The following is a 13,611-nucleotide window of genomic DNA, read 5'->3' on the forward strand; positions in this document are numbered from 1 at the left end:
AGCGTCTGCTCCAGAGTCGTGAAGTAAGGAGTTGATCGATCCTTACGTCGCTGGTTCAAATACCGCTGTGGGACGCGGGGACTGGTCATTCGGATGAGACTGTATAAACCGAGGTCCCGTGTCGTCGTAGGTGCTGGCACGAAAAAAGATCCCTCCCTGCTCAATTGCTCTGAATGCCGAGTATAGGAAAAAAATTGCAGCTTTCCAATGCAAGTGCTAGGCGTCTCCATATGAGTGAAAAATTCTCGAGAGGGACGTTAAACAACATACAATCAATCAGTCAATTAAACAAGTACTAACTTTTTATAATAAAATTCAAATGACATAAATCATTATAATATTAAACGTATACAAGCCAATTTCAATATTATAGAAAAAGGCATCAATATCAAAAGCTGACCAGGAGTACTACCCTCCCCTAATTTATTCCAAGTCATTTACCTTGGAAATGTAGTCCAAGGCATCTCATCCAAATGTACTTCATATAAGTATGAAGATATTAAGGTATGTCACTCGTGAACTTTTTTAAATCAAGGATTGTTTAATAAGTATATTTTTGATAAGTACTCATACAGTATGACTCAAAATCGCAGAGAAAATAGGGGGTCAGTGTGCGTTTTTCTGAGCTAGGGTACAATTAAGTTGACCTTTTTGCACTTAAATTTTAATTCTTTGGTTAATTACTTTAACCTTTATTATATTTTATCAGATGTACCATGGCAATAAATATAATCTTATTTTACGTAAAATGGTTTCAATAATATTTAGTGTATTTATGTATATAAAGGAATTTATGTGATCTAAATACGTAATAAATTGCATATTTTTATTAATTAGCAATTTGTTTGAATTTATGGGTCCCGAAGGGTTTTTCCGGGTTTTATACCTAAGCGTCCTCTAGTAACGGCTATTAGCCTTATCCTTATCAGAATAACATTTCGGCTCCAAAATGTGGTTTACAAATTTTACCCACCACCACCCCTTCAATCCTCCATAATTATTGTTATTGTAGAAAATACATGTACTAGTTTCTTTTATATAAGGTGCCTTTGTTATTGCATAACTTTTGTTATTGTAGAAAATAGATGTAATAGTTTCTTTTGTTTAAGGTACTTACTGTTAAATTTGTAGAATATATATGTACTAGTTTTCTTTTGTATAAGGTGTGGGATGTTTTTTGGGCCCCACCTTCTGCTGCATTCTGAAATTGTAAAATCTGTAATCTCATTTGGCATTTGTAATAAATACTCTATACACACACACACACACCCTCTTTATTATTTAACATGCTGCAGAACAGAGCTGCAAATGTGCTTCAGGTTCACATGAACCGAATTGTTCATCATCAGTTTCAGTATTTAAGAGCACATAATCATTGAAAAAATTTTGCAAAGTAATGCGCGTAATTTTTTATGTGACCTTTTTGCACTAAAAAGTAACATTTGGGGTATCAAAAACTAAAAAGCAATAAAACATTTTCTCATATCAAACTTTTTACAGCTTAAGTACTGATCAGTCACAAGTATTGAGTAGTTTAAAATAATGAAAGAAAAAGTTGGGGTCAGTGATGTTAATTTTGAAATATTGGTCAAACTATGTTATTTTCAGGCGAAAAATGGTGTAAATTTTACCATGACTTCTTTAACATATCTTCATATTTTGGCAAAGTTTGTTGAGGGAAGGTGTAAAACTTGTTCTAAAAATATAAATTAAGACCTATATTAAATATTACTAGCAATATCCTAATGGAAATGTTCTCCGAGTAAAAATATGTGCGGCTAAAGTTCCACGATGTTAAATTTAATAAATGTGCAGATTTGCAGAATTTTCTGCTAAATATCCTTCCACCACAAAAAGTAGTCCCTCATAAATCTGGCTTCTTTGCAGATTTTTGAGCATTTTTTTTTCGTTGACTGTTAAAAAATTTACATTGTTGAATTTTAAAATGTCAAAAAAATTGAATTTTAATAAATAGTTTTGAAGTAAGAGGTTCTGCGTGAACTTTTCTATAAAGTTGACGAGTGACATACCTTAAGTTCCTTTTAACATTTGGAACTGAACTCTGGATTATATTCGAAATGTATTATTTTGCATATCCGTAAAGTGCATCTACGGGTATTATAAAATGCCTAAAATATATATATAATGATCAGAGGGATAGGTATACTTTACCTGACGGCCATTGTTTGGAAAATTAGGTCTGTGATAAGAAATCATTTTTAGACATAGTGCATTTATCAGCATGATTTGTTTTCAAAGAGTGTGTATTTTTGTACTCTGTTCTGCTTTTATAACTGAAGGGAAATTGGAAAATGAAGAATGGAAAATTCATATGGAAGAGAAAATGGAGGAAATGTTCCTATTGATATATAGAGAGACAAAATGCCGTCATTGAGAAACAATCTATAGAAATAAAAAATCTAAAAAGCAAAGTCCATTTCCTTGAGAGTAAATCTGGATTGGGTATAGTGGAGTTTTCGATGGGCCTAAGTTAATAACAACAAGATCAATAAAACCGAGGGGAATGTCGGAAATGTGGATGTTAAGAGACCAATGCATGACGCCGGTAGAGTTTCTATTTCATTTTTCTTCACATGGTGAAAGCCAATGAATATTCAAAGATTAAAGTTATTTAGATATTTTCCTTTTGAGACATACATTCAGGCTTCAAAATTTTATTTATCATATTATATTAAAACAAACTATCAAACTAGACGACAATATCATCTATATGGGCTGACAATGAACTCGGATAAGACACGTACCTGATCCTAGTCAAGAATGTAAGACTATTTTAAAACGGTGTTTATTGGAAAGGGGTGCATTGAACAACATAAACTCCCGGAAGGGGGATTTAGTAATATGAGGGTTTTAATAACATCCCTACTAATGTGTTCGGAACCTTTTATTTTTCAATGAATATTTAAAATTAAAGTTACCTAATTTTTGTATATTTTCCTAGACTTCAGCGAGATAGGGTTTTAAATTATTCATGGAAATGGGGCTAGGAAGTGACTAGCACGTGGAGACATCGTAAACAGAAAAGTTATGTTGCGTTTCAGTTTTTACCACCCTAGAATCAGCTGATAATGTCTGTAGAAATGTACTTCAATCAATCGATATCTCTTACATTCATTCAAACTTAACTAAGTATTCTCTATAATACAATTTTCTGCAGTCATGAATTAAAATTTCTTTTTGGAAAAAATATTTTTATGGGATTTTATCCAAATGTAGACTATATTATTTTGGCGTAAAAGTTAGCAAATGAGGCACCAACATGATTTTAACTGTAAAAGCAGCTGAATGAGTATTGCATTATGGGTTACTACGAAAACTACAGGAATTTTACGCTTTAAAAAAAGGGGAAATCTTATTGTAAATAAAAAAAGCATTTTTAAAAAAATTGATGTTAATGCTCATAATGACAAACTATTTTTTTGTTCAATAACGGTGGAAGTCTAGGTTTCTGAACAGTCATATGCAAAAGCGATTTGCATCTGTGTTCATTCCTTTGTTGTACTATCGGTGCAATCGCAGCTTCTCGGGCTTTTCCGACTAGCGGAAAAACGACCTCGAATGTATATGGTAGACGCCATGACAACCCCTCACGGGACACGATCTTTGAAATCAATGCATGGAGACCTTTCATCTGTGGAATATGGAGTTTAACTTTATTCAATGTAATGATATTACCTAAAATATACTATAGAAGGGACTTCTAACTCCTTCTATCCTATATTTGAATAAACAGGAAATGTATAAATTTTTAACACACATGTTAATACATTCAGGTTGTTTTCGTGACCTGCAACCTAAGTTCCGAGATGATGCGATTGCTATCGGTGAATACAATTGCCAGGTGGATTCCCTGGCCAAACACGTGTCACGAACGTAAAAAAAGTTTTGTCCATTTAAACGCGTAATAGATGCTGCCCGTTTTCCTTACCCTTGAAGCGCTGGTGTTCTGAACTAGACATAACTACATTTTATTAAACATTTTTTCCAGTAAACAATAAATTAAAAACGCCCGTAACATCTTTAATAGTTTCTTATCTTTATATTTTGTTATTAAGATTTTTTTTTATAAATTTTGTATTCCATTGACATGATCATAGATTGACCTGAACCACGTGTTCGAAGTAAAATGTACATGCATGTAAACATGTATTTGACGTAAACGTTGCTATTCATTCCAACAATTAAATGTCAGTTCTGTGGTAAGATCCTCTGTACGCATTTATAACAATAGCCATATAAGACAAACAAAGTTTGATAAAACACATTTTTTACCAGCGAATCGGTCAATATTGAGCTCTTATTTTCGCCAAAAAGTATAAGATATATTGTTATTTTAACACCCCCTCCTTTAGCCAACCCCTTTCTGTTGAAAATCATGAAAGTCTTTCAGAAAGATCTGGAAACATTTATTACAGGACAAGTTTTCAAAAGAAACAGGCTATAGCAATATATGTATTTGATTAACTATATATTTTTATTCATAAACCTTCTTGTATATGCATTATAACCTATGAATAGATTAACCTAAGCCACGTGTCTTGAATTTAAATCACAATAACATTAGTAGGGTGAATAAGTCGGACACATTTTTCGCAAAGTAATCCTTAATATCCGTAAAGAAAAATTAATCTCGTGTTACATGTTAAATTCAATTTTATCCAAATAGAGGTAATTATTCATCTGTAAAAGTTTGTCACTTGTTACATATGTGCTTGACTTTTTCTGTATTATTATACATGTACTGTAAAAAAGACTGATCGCGAGACGTTTAAGAAAAATATTTTAATTTGAAGTGCTCTCTGGGCACATTCATTTCATTCATGAAAATATATGAAATTAATAATAAACATTGATTTAATAAAAAAAATGAGAAACATGTGTTTTTTTTCATTATGTCAAATAACATAAATTTATTTATCACATATTATATTATTACAATTAATATGCACCTCTTCCAACTGTACAAAAAAATTTGCAAAAAGAATACTCTGTTCTACCTAAAAAGAAAGGGGGGGTTATTGGCTAAGAGTGTTACAGAATGACCTCACGGGACAGCGGGTTGATGTTCAATGGCCAAATTTTGGTTGGAACATTAAAATATTTATTGTCTGACTTCGAGGGCATTATGAGTGTGGTCAGGATAATTGACCCAAACTGTTTGCATGAGTCCGTTAAGCTGAAAGCAGACATTTTACTTCTGTATTTACATGTAAATTCACCTGTTGCCTTCGAAGTCAGTCAATAAATGTTTTGCAATACTTTTCATTTTAATATTTTTTGACATACATGTATCTTGTACTGTCTTGCGTGATATAACGTAAGTTCCGTTACTGTTGAACAGCAACAATGCGAATGCACAATTGTGTGACGTAAATTAAGCCTTTATTTTGAACGATATAACTGTATAAAATATTGTGCTGAAAAATTCGATGTTTTAAATTTGATATGTTTTCAATGCTGGAAAAGAAACATTTTGCATTATAAAATTGAATAAGTATATGAATTTTCTTTGATTTATCGGTAATGAACATGTGTACGCTGTTCTACAAAAATCTAATGATTCAACACTTTAGAACTTTTGGAATTTCAACTTTCTATTACAGAAACCAAAAGGAACCCAATACGAAGATTCCTTTCACCAGGTTCGGCTGAAGGTCATGTAGCCTTCTATGCTTATATATCAAAAGACTTCGGTGGAGTTGGTGTTGATCACGTTTTTCTCTATGATACTGTGGTTACGAATTACGGGAACGCGTACAACAAACACACCGGAGCTTTCATGGCGCCCGCCACGGGAGTGTATGCATTTTCCTACACCATCTTTGCTGCCGGTGAACATGTTGCTGGCGAGACTGGAGATTACGGTGAAGTGTCTGTCAAACTAGTTCGTAATGGTGTGTATAAAGGTTCCATTTATGTTGACACTGAGACGGAATGGGAAGAAGAAATGTCAACGGGATTTGCCATCCTCATGTTGCAAGCTGGAGACGTAGTATTGACGAAGACAACACATACAGGAGAAGGTTCTTTTCACAGCAACGAGTCCGGAAGATGGTCCTTTGCAAGGTTTCAGATAGCTTAAACAATATATTATATTATGAATATTATTAAACTTTCATGAAAATGACTCTTCTTTTAGTTTGCTTCGAGGTAGAGAGACCCAGTTTTAATTCTCGTTCTAAGCGCCGCGGGAATCTTATGACGTAAACAAACGTAGTGACTGTTCCTTCGCCAAGCTCCCGTAACGATCAAAGAACTGATCATAACTGAAAACAGAGTCAAAATAAACGTACTTCATGTTTGATTTTCACAAATTTTATTACTGCTGCGCATTGAGAGAAATTTTTGGTTTAGAGTTTTGATACCAACTTTTTTTCGTTATTAAGATACTAAAACAAAGCTATGAAAAATATATCTTCACGTTTTTCATTCACTTTGAATTAGAAAATTCAATAATTGCTAAGTGAAGAAATCTTATTGAATTGTCCGATTTCACCGGGTTCGAATTAATATATTTCCGGAAGTAAACAATCGATGATGCATTCGCAGTCGTAATACTACGCAGGAGTGTAGTTTGTTTACTAGTGTGATATACAATTAACATTTTCAGTTTGACATTTTCAAAATGCTACATTATATGAGTAAAAAAATGTTCATATCACTTTTTTCAGTTTGATCCAGAATGGATGTATTTTGATCAAAACAATTTCTGCACTCTTTAATTTAGCATATTAGATCTAATTCATGTGTTCTCCCCACGGCTTCCGTTATGAGGCCTCTGACAGTAAAGTAAAAGACGGGGTCACGTGACCAAAAATGAAATTCACAGGTCTTTCAGATGAGAACTAAAAAAACTTAGAATCCGTGTCATTGTAGGCGTTGATAAAATAAACAACTTTCGCTGCTTGATGGTCCTCGGCGCTGGTTAAAAAGGTCTTAATTTGAAGCTCTTTACAGATACTCTAAACAACTATTATTCGCGTCATGTTTTATTCGTCATTCGTCAAATTGAATTTATTCGAGACGAATAATTTTTGCAACTGAGAAAACATTCTCTACAATGCAAAGCATAATAAATTATTCGCGAGATAAAACGGATGATTCCTTATTAAAAGCTCTATTTGCTAACAGGGTTATTTAAACGATTATATAGTTTAAAACTCTGAAACATCAATTAATATCTCAGTAGGTTTATTTCAAAAACGAAGAAATCCAAGGCATGCTTCTGAGTATCGAATTATTTTGGAAACATAAAAACCATATGAAGGTGATGTTGGAATATGAAACATATAGAGATAACGAACAGTATTTCAGATCAAAAATCCATAAAATAATACAAAATAGGAGCAGAGCAAACACAGACCTCCAAAACATCAGAGGTGGGGTTGGGTGCCATGGAGGAGTGAGCATCCCCTGCCGACCGGTCACACGAACAAAAACGGAAAAATCCGTCTTCAATTCAGTGTATAAATAATGGATTAACAATTAGTATGAAAAATGTCAGTCAGCATTTGACTCAATGATAAATTGTATTTGCTGACAAGGTCATTGTATCGACCATAGAACTTACGAAATGATGACTTTAAACGAGCCGCTGAAATTCTTGTTTCGTCAACTTGTTGGTCAATAATTTACCTCGTTGCAGAAATTGTTCATACGTAGAGCATGCTTTTGCGTATCTAATCAACTGAGATATGTTAACTCTGTATGCGGGTTATTGCTGCATAAGTAAGGGAAGTTGATGATAGAAAAGTTAAAGTCATCACGTTTATCATAGAGCTTGGTCGCTAGATTACCATTAACGTCTTTTTTCAAGTAAAATATCTAAATATGGAACAGATGTGTCAGACTCTGTGGCATCTTTTATCTCAAGCTCACCAGAATATATCGTATTGGTCAACAGAAAAATAGAAATTACCAATTGTTAATTGACAGTATGTCGTCGATATATCTAAATGTCGAGTTGAAGGCCACAGCAAGTGTTTTCTATTTTTCACGCATAAGATTTTGCACAAATTCTGCTTATGTGAATACAAAAATAGGCCTGCTGATAACGGGGCGCAATTGGTACGCATGGGAATTATAATAGATTGTTGGAAGACCTGGTTTCCAAAAACAACATAGATATTATCAGTCAGAAACTCAAGCATCTTTGTGATGTCAACTTCAGAGTATTCGTGTGTACAATCAGAATGCAGAATAATATAACATTATAAAAAGGTGAAATTCAGCAACTGAAAAATTGAAGTCATCCCATTTGTCACATTGTTTAGGTATTAGTTGATAATAATCATTTATTCATGTATAGTAAGTAAAAATCCGAATATGAAACGGATTTGTACACTCTGTTGGACTTCATAAGGATGTCCATTCCCCCAAGGCACCTGATCCTACATCTTGAATTTACACAGAGTGATGATTTATCTTATGCCCTAAATTTGGATTTTTATTGTTTCATAGTTTCTTGCCCTTTTATTTATATATAGATCCATGAGTGGTCATTCAATACTTGTATTTCATTTAGAGATAAAACAGTTAGGTTATTTTATATTAACTGAATCATCTGTTTTTAAGAAGTTTGCTAAGAAGTTTGGGGGGAAAGGGGTTTCAGGAGTAGACTCAAAGAAATTTTTTATTACATGATTTTATTCATTTCAAATTTTTAATATTTTTTTGTAAAACAATTCACATACTGTTCTCCTTTTGTCAGTAAACAGATGAAGGGACCTCAATATGTTGCAACGCTTATATGAATTCGTATCGGTTACATGTTCCGGAAAGTGCATTATATATTTATATACTAGTATTTGAATTATTCAGTGAAAAGGATCCATAAGATAGCGTCAGCTTTGTATTAAAATTGACAGTAAGGACTGGAACATTTCTAGTCGATTACATTATAACAACATGTGTTTTCTTCAAAGAATGTTTATTTTTGCGCTCTGTTCTGTTTTTGCAACGGAAGGAAGGCTGAAAAATGAAGAATGGAAAATTCATATGGAACAAAAACTGGAGGATATCCTATTATTGATAGAAAAACAAAATGTCGTCATTGAAGAGCAATCTAGAGAAATAAAACAACTTAAAAGCAAGGTCCTGTTACTCGAGAGCAAGATAGATTTGGCATCTACAAACAACAAAACGGAAAATTTCAACAAAACAATGAATGACACCGAGAGAAATATAAAAGATATGAATGTAATGATCAACATGCACGATACAGGTATAATTGGTAATGTTTTAGCTTAGCTGAGCTTATAGTTCTCGATCGAATATATATTAAATAAACGGTGTTCTGTCAGAAATATCAAATTTTTATACGATTCCTTTTATAAGATTTTTATTTTATAATAATATAGGTAACTCTTAAGATCTTTACTGGTATAATCTTTATACTTTATGGTCTAGACTACTCTCTGATATTGTGTAATTTTATCCCTATAAATAATAACTGGTCGGAAGATACAATAACATTTTAACTTTCATTAATATCCTTTTAGGTTATCTAATTGTTTTCTGTAAATAAAACAGCAAACAGCAAAAATGGATTTTAAAGATACCCATCTTTTTGAGAGGAAAAAACCCTAAATGTTTATAAATGTAAGGCGCTTAATTCATTTTTGTAAATTACAGAAGCCAAAATGCAGGTAACACGTAGATCTCTTCGACAAGGTAATGTTGCCTTCTATGCCTACATTTCAAAAAACTTTGGAGGAGTCGGTGTGGGTCAAGTTTTTATCTATGATACTCTGGTGACGAATTACGGAAACGCATACAGCCGACACACTGGAGCTTTCACGGCGCCCACCTCAGGAGTTTATGCCTTTTCTTACACCGTCTTTGCTGCCGGTGAACATGTGGCTGGAGAATAAAAGTATACTTTCGTTGTAAAGACACCTATTCATATTGTAAAATCTTTGCATGAATTATTCACTATTAAAAAGTAATGCCTTTATTGCTTCGTTGAACCTATCGTGACGCGGACCTTTATTTTTGCTATACACCAATATATTGCAATTCTGGTGACAGATTTAGAAAAAATTAAAAAGACTTTGAAATCCTGAATCCGCAGTCCTTAAATTACCCAAACTTATGATATATCGTGACCGTTCTACGAAACCTGTTGCAGTTGCATGTCTTAATTTTATACTCTTAACTCTCCCCGTACATATTGTAACTCTTTAATGCGCGAAGGTGAGAAAATAAAAAGAACTTGTGAATTTGAATTAGTTTGGAACCGCTTAAAGGGCTTTCATATCCTTGTGTCTTTTCTAGCCCGGAGCTTTTTAGTATGTAAAAGGTGAAGATAAGAGCGGTTATCGCTCTCAAAAATCTATGGACAATACAAATATGAGACGATGACATAAAACACGGACCCCTGGATATTACAAAGGTTCGATCAGATGCCCGAGAGGAGCAAGCATTCCCTGTTGACCGGTCACAACTGCCGTGAGACTTGTGTATTGATCAAAGTCGGAACTTTCCGTTGTCAGAATTCAGTATTAAACAAGTGTCTGCTTTAGAGTTGCAGAGTAAAGAGCTGATCCTTACATCGCGGGGTCGAATTCAATGCAGGACGTGAAGACCGCTCCCTCGGATGAAACCGAGATCACATGTCGCAGTAGGTGGTTATATACGAAAAAATCCCTCACTGCTAAATGGCCCTAATTGTCGAGTATAGGTATAAATTTGCAGCGCAATCCATTGGCAAATTGTTTCTTCTCCGTACATGAGTGAAAAAATCTCGAGATGCACATCAAACATTAAACAAACATAACTAATGAAAGTCGACGATTGAAAAAGTGATGTCATGCATTTTAGTTACTAAATTGCCTTTATCGTATATAGTCAGTAAAATATTTAAATATGACAGAGATGGACAGATTCTTAGTGCTCTTTATTTCAAGTCTACATGAAAAAAGTCTGAATGAAAACTAAAAAAAGTTATCATTATATATTGATAACAATTAGTCTAGATATACATGTATCTCAATGTCAAACTGAAGGCCATAACAATTTTTGTCGTCTTCTCCTGTACAATTTTTTGAATAAATTTTGTTCATGGGAAAATAAAAACTGGTCAGCTGATAAAGGAGCACAATTTGTGCCCATCGAAATTCCAAGACTCGCATTATTCACATTATTCACAATTACATGGTAAATTGCATTGTATCATTTTGCCATAGCCTTTTGTTCACTTTCCATAAAAATACATGACATGCTATTTTTACAACCACTGATATTTTTATGCATACATCCAGGAGTGACATCTGCTCTGAAGGTTAGCTTTGGGTAGAAGAGTGTTGATTTGATTTTATTCCGGTTTATAGAACCAAAGGAATTAAATTTATTTGTTATATGATTATTAAGATATTTACATCCTGTTTTATTTCATTCAAAATACAGATTATATAAAGGCTCAATATGTTGCAAAGCTAAAATAAACAGATGTTAGTCGCAACAGTTGCATGTCCGGAAAGTGCATAAATATTTTCAAAATGCGCCGTAAAAATAAAAGATCAGATGGACACGCTGGTGAATTATAAATGACGGTCAGTTTAGTCAGGACTATGAAAACGATTTTAGTCTACATTTTCACAATAAGTTTTCTTTAAAGAGTGTTTGTTCTTGTTCTCTGTTCTGTTTTTGCATCGGAGCTAGGGAAGATTAGAAGAAGGGGAATGGAAAGATGACTTGAAACAAAAAGTTTGAGCAATTTTTCCAGTTGATAGAAAGGCTAAAATTGGTAATTAAAATACGTTCTTTAAACAACATAATTTTATGCAATTTGATATGAGAAGTAAAGTTATATAGTTGTAAACAAGCTCAAAATTCCATTTGGAACATTTATATATATTTGAAGGAGAGCAAAAAAACGACCCCAACAATCCTGTAGAGGTGGAATCAAGTGACATTGAGGAGTGAGCATTTTTTGTCTAACAAGGTCACACCCGCCGTGATATATGAAAAAAATTTATATATATATGTCCTATATGATTAGACAAATAGAAAAATCCGTATGTATAATTTCAGTGTGAAAATAACGACCTAACAATTTGTATATATGTAAAACGTAGACAACATTTTAAACGATAGTTTTTTTTTTCTAAGAAGGACTGATTGTACATGTATCAACCGTATAATTTGGGGAAAAGATTAACTTTTATTTATTATATTTTATTATCAACTTATCTGGTAGAATCGGAAAATAAATTAGTTATTGTTTTTATGCGCCCGGATGGATAGATCCGGGCGTATATTGTTTTTGTTCTGTTTGTTTGTCTGTTTATCTGTTTGTTTGTCTGATTATCTGTCTGTCTGTCTATTGTCAACTTCAACCTTCGCCATAAGATTTGAACCATGAGAGATAACAACTTCATATTTGGTATGCTTACTCCACTAATAAAGCTCTTTTAAATGACATCAAGCTCAGTGACCTTGTGACCTTGACTGTGACCTTTATGCAAAAAATAAGACAGAAACTTCATATTTGGTATGCATACTTCAAATGACACCAACGTCGATGACCTGGTGACCTTGACTGTGACCTATATGCTAAAAATATCTTTTTCGAACGTACGCCATAACTTTTAAACCAATAGAAATAGAGACTTCATATTTGGTATGCATACATCACTAGATAAGTTCTTTCAAATGACACCAAGGTCGATGACTTTGTGACCTTGACTGTGATCTATATGCTAAAAATAGCTTTTTCAAACTTTGTTGCCGCCGGGCGCATAGTGTTTCACAAACACATCTTGCTTAAATGATATATTTGAAAGGCGATTGGTTTAAAATGAATCAATGAATGTGCAATTACAGAAAAGTAGAATAAAATTAAAATTTTTTTTTTAATTTTGTTACTCTTAACTTATTCACAAAAAATACTATATTTCCATTTGAAGCTAATGTTATATTTCTTCTTAAAATTAATGTTGGTAAGTTTAAATTTAAAAAAAAAAAAGAAGAAAAAAAAATTGTCATTTTCCGGTAATATCCGAACATAAATATTGCGTCTGTATGTGTGTTAAAGATGGCGGCCAAAACAAATGCAGTGGGATTGAGAAAAATAACAAAACCCGTTATAAGTACTGATGTAATGGGAAACAGGAATGTAGAAATTCGAGCAGTCGGGGCTTGGGTCCAGCCAGCGTATTCCGTCCCAGCAGAAGGAGTGGTATGATTAATTTCTTTTAAATATGATTTCTTTTGGATTTCGTCTGTTCGTGCATGTTCGATCATGCTCCGGGGAAAGCAGTTCAGATTAACATGATTAATATTGAATTTTAATGCAAAAAGTGTAAAATAATTTGAATATGAATTAAATTCCCAACAAATTCTTCTATATTACAGAAATATGACAAATCAGGACAAAGACTGGTTTTATTTTAGTTATGTATTGATTCAAGGAAAATAAAGGCCATGTAGAACAGGGGTGTCTTGATTCACCCAGATGAACCCTAATGGACTTAATTAGCGACGCAAATGACTAATTTAAGACTTAAAGATACCCTAGATTATGAAAAATATATGCAAAAATTTATTTGCAGTTTTAAAAAAAGTTTAAAAAAGAATAAAGTACGTATT

At 33.1% G+C, this 13,611-nt stretch overlaps 2 protein-coding genes across 2 annotated transcripts; both read left to right on the forward strand.

Moving 5' to 3' along the window:
* The first annotated feature begins 2,540 nt into the window (after nt 1–2,540).
* Nucleotides 2,541–6,113, forward strand: LOC134266831 (complement C1q-like protein 4). The gene is made up of 2 exons (XM_062749042.1): nt 2,541–2,566; nt 5,625–6,113. The coding sequence occupies exons 1-2, from the start codon at nt 2,554–2,556 to the stop codon at nt 6,101–6,103; spliced, it is 492 nt and encodes a 163-aa protein (XP_062605026.1). The 5' UTR covers nt 2,541–2,553; the 3' UTR covers nt 6,104–6,113.
* Nucleotides 6,114–8,891: 2,778 nt separating this feature from the next.
* Nucleotides 8,892–9,893, forward strand: LOC134266830 (heavy metal-binding protein HIP-like). The gene is made up of 2 exons (XM_062749041.1): nt 8,892–9,244; nt 9,655–9,893. Exons 1-2 carry the CDS (start codon nt 8,929–8,931, stop codon nt 9,891–9,893), a joined length of 555 nt encoding a protein of 184 aa, XP_062605025.1. The 5' UTR covers nt 8,892–8,928.
* The last annotated feature ends 3,718 nt before the right edge of the window (nt 9,894–13,611 follow it).

This window comes from Saccostrea cucullata, unplaced genomic scaffold, assembly GCF_032062105.1.
Source record: "Saccostrea cucullata isolate Sc308-1 unplaced genomic scaffold, CSIRO_AGI_Scuc_v1 ctg8494, whole genome shotgun sequence".
In the NCBI taxonomy this organism is placed as follows: Eukaryota; Metazoa; Mollusca; class Bivalvia; order Ostreida; family Ostreidae; genus Saccostrea; species Saccostrea cuccullata.

Bases quoted from the DNA above. Each gene is read 5' to 3' on its own strand.
- LOC134266830 (XM_062749041.1), top strand. From the start codon at position 8,929: ATGTGTTTTCTTCAAAGAATGTTTATTTTTGCGCTCTGTTCTGTTTTT. The intron at 9,245-9,654 runs GTATAATTGGTA...TGTAAATTACAG, and splicing joins GATCAACATGCACGATACAG to AAGCCAAAATGCAGGTAACA.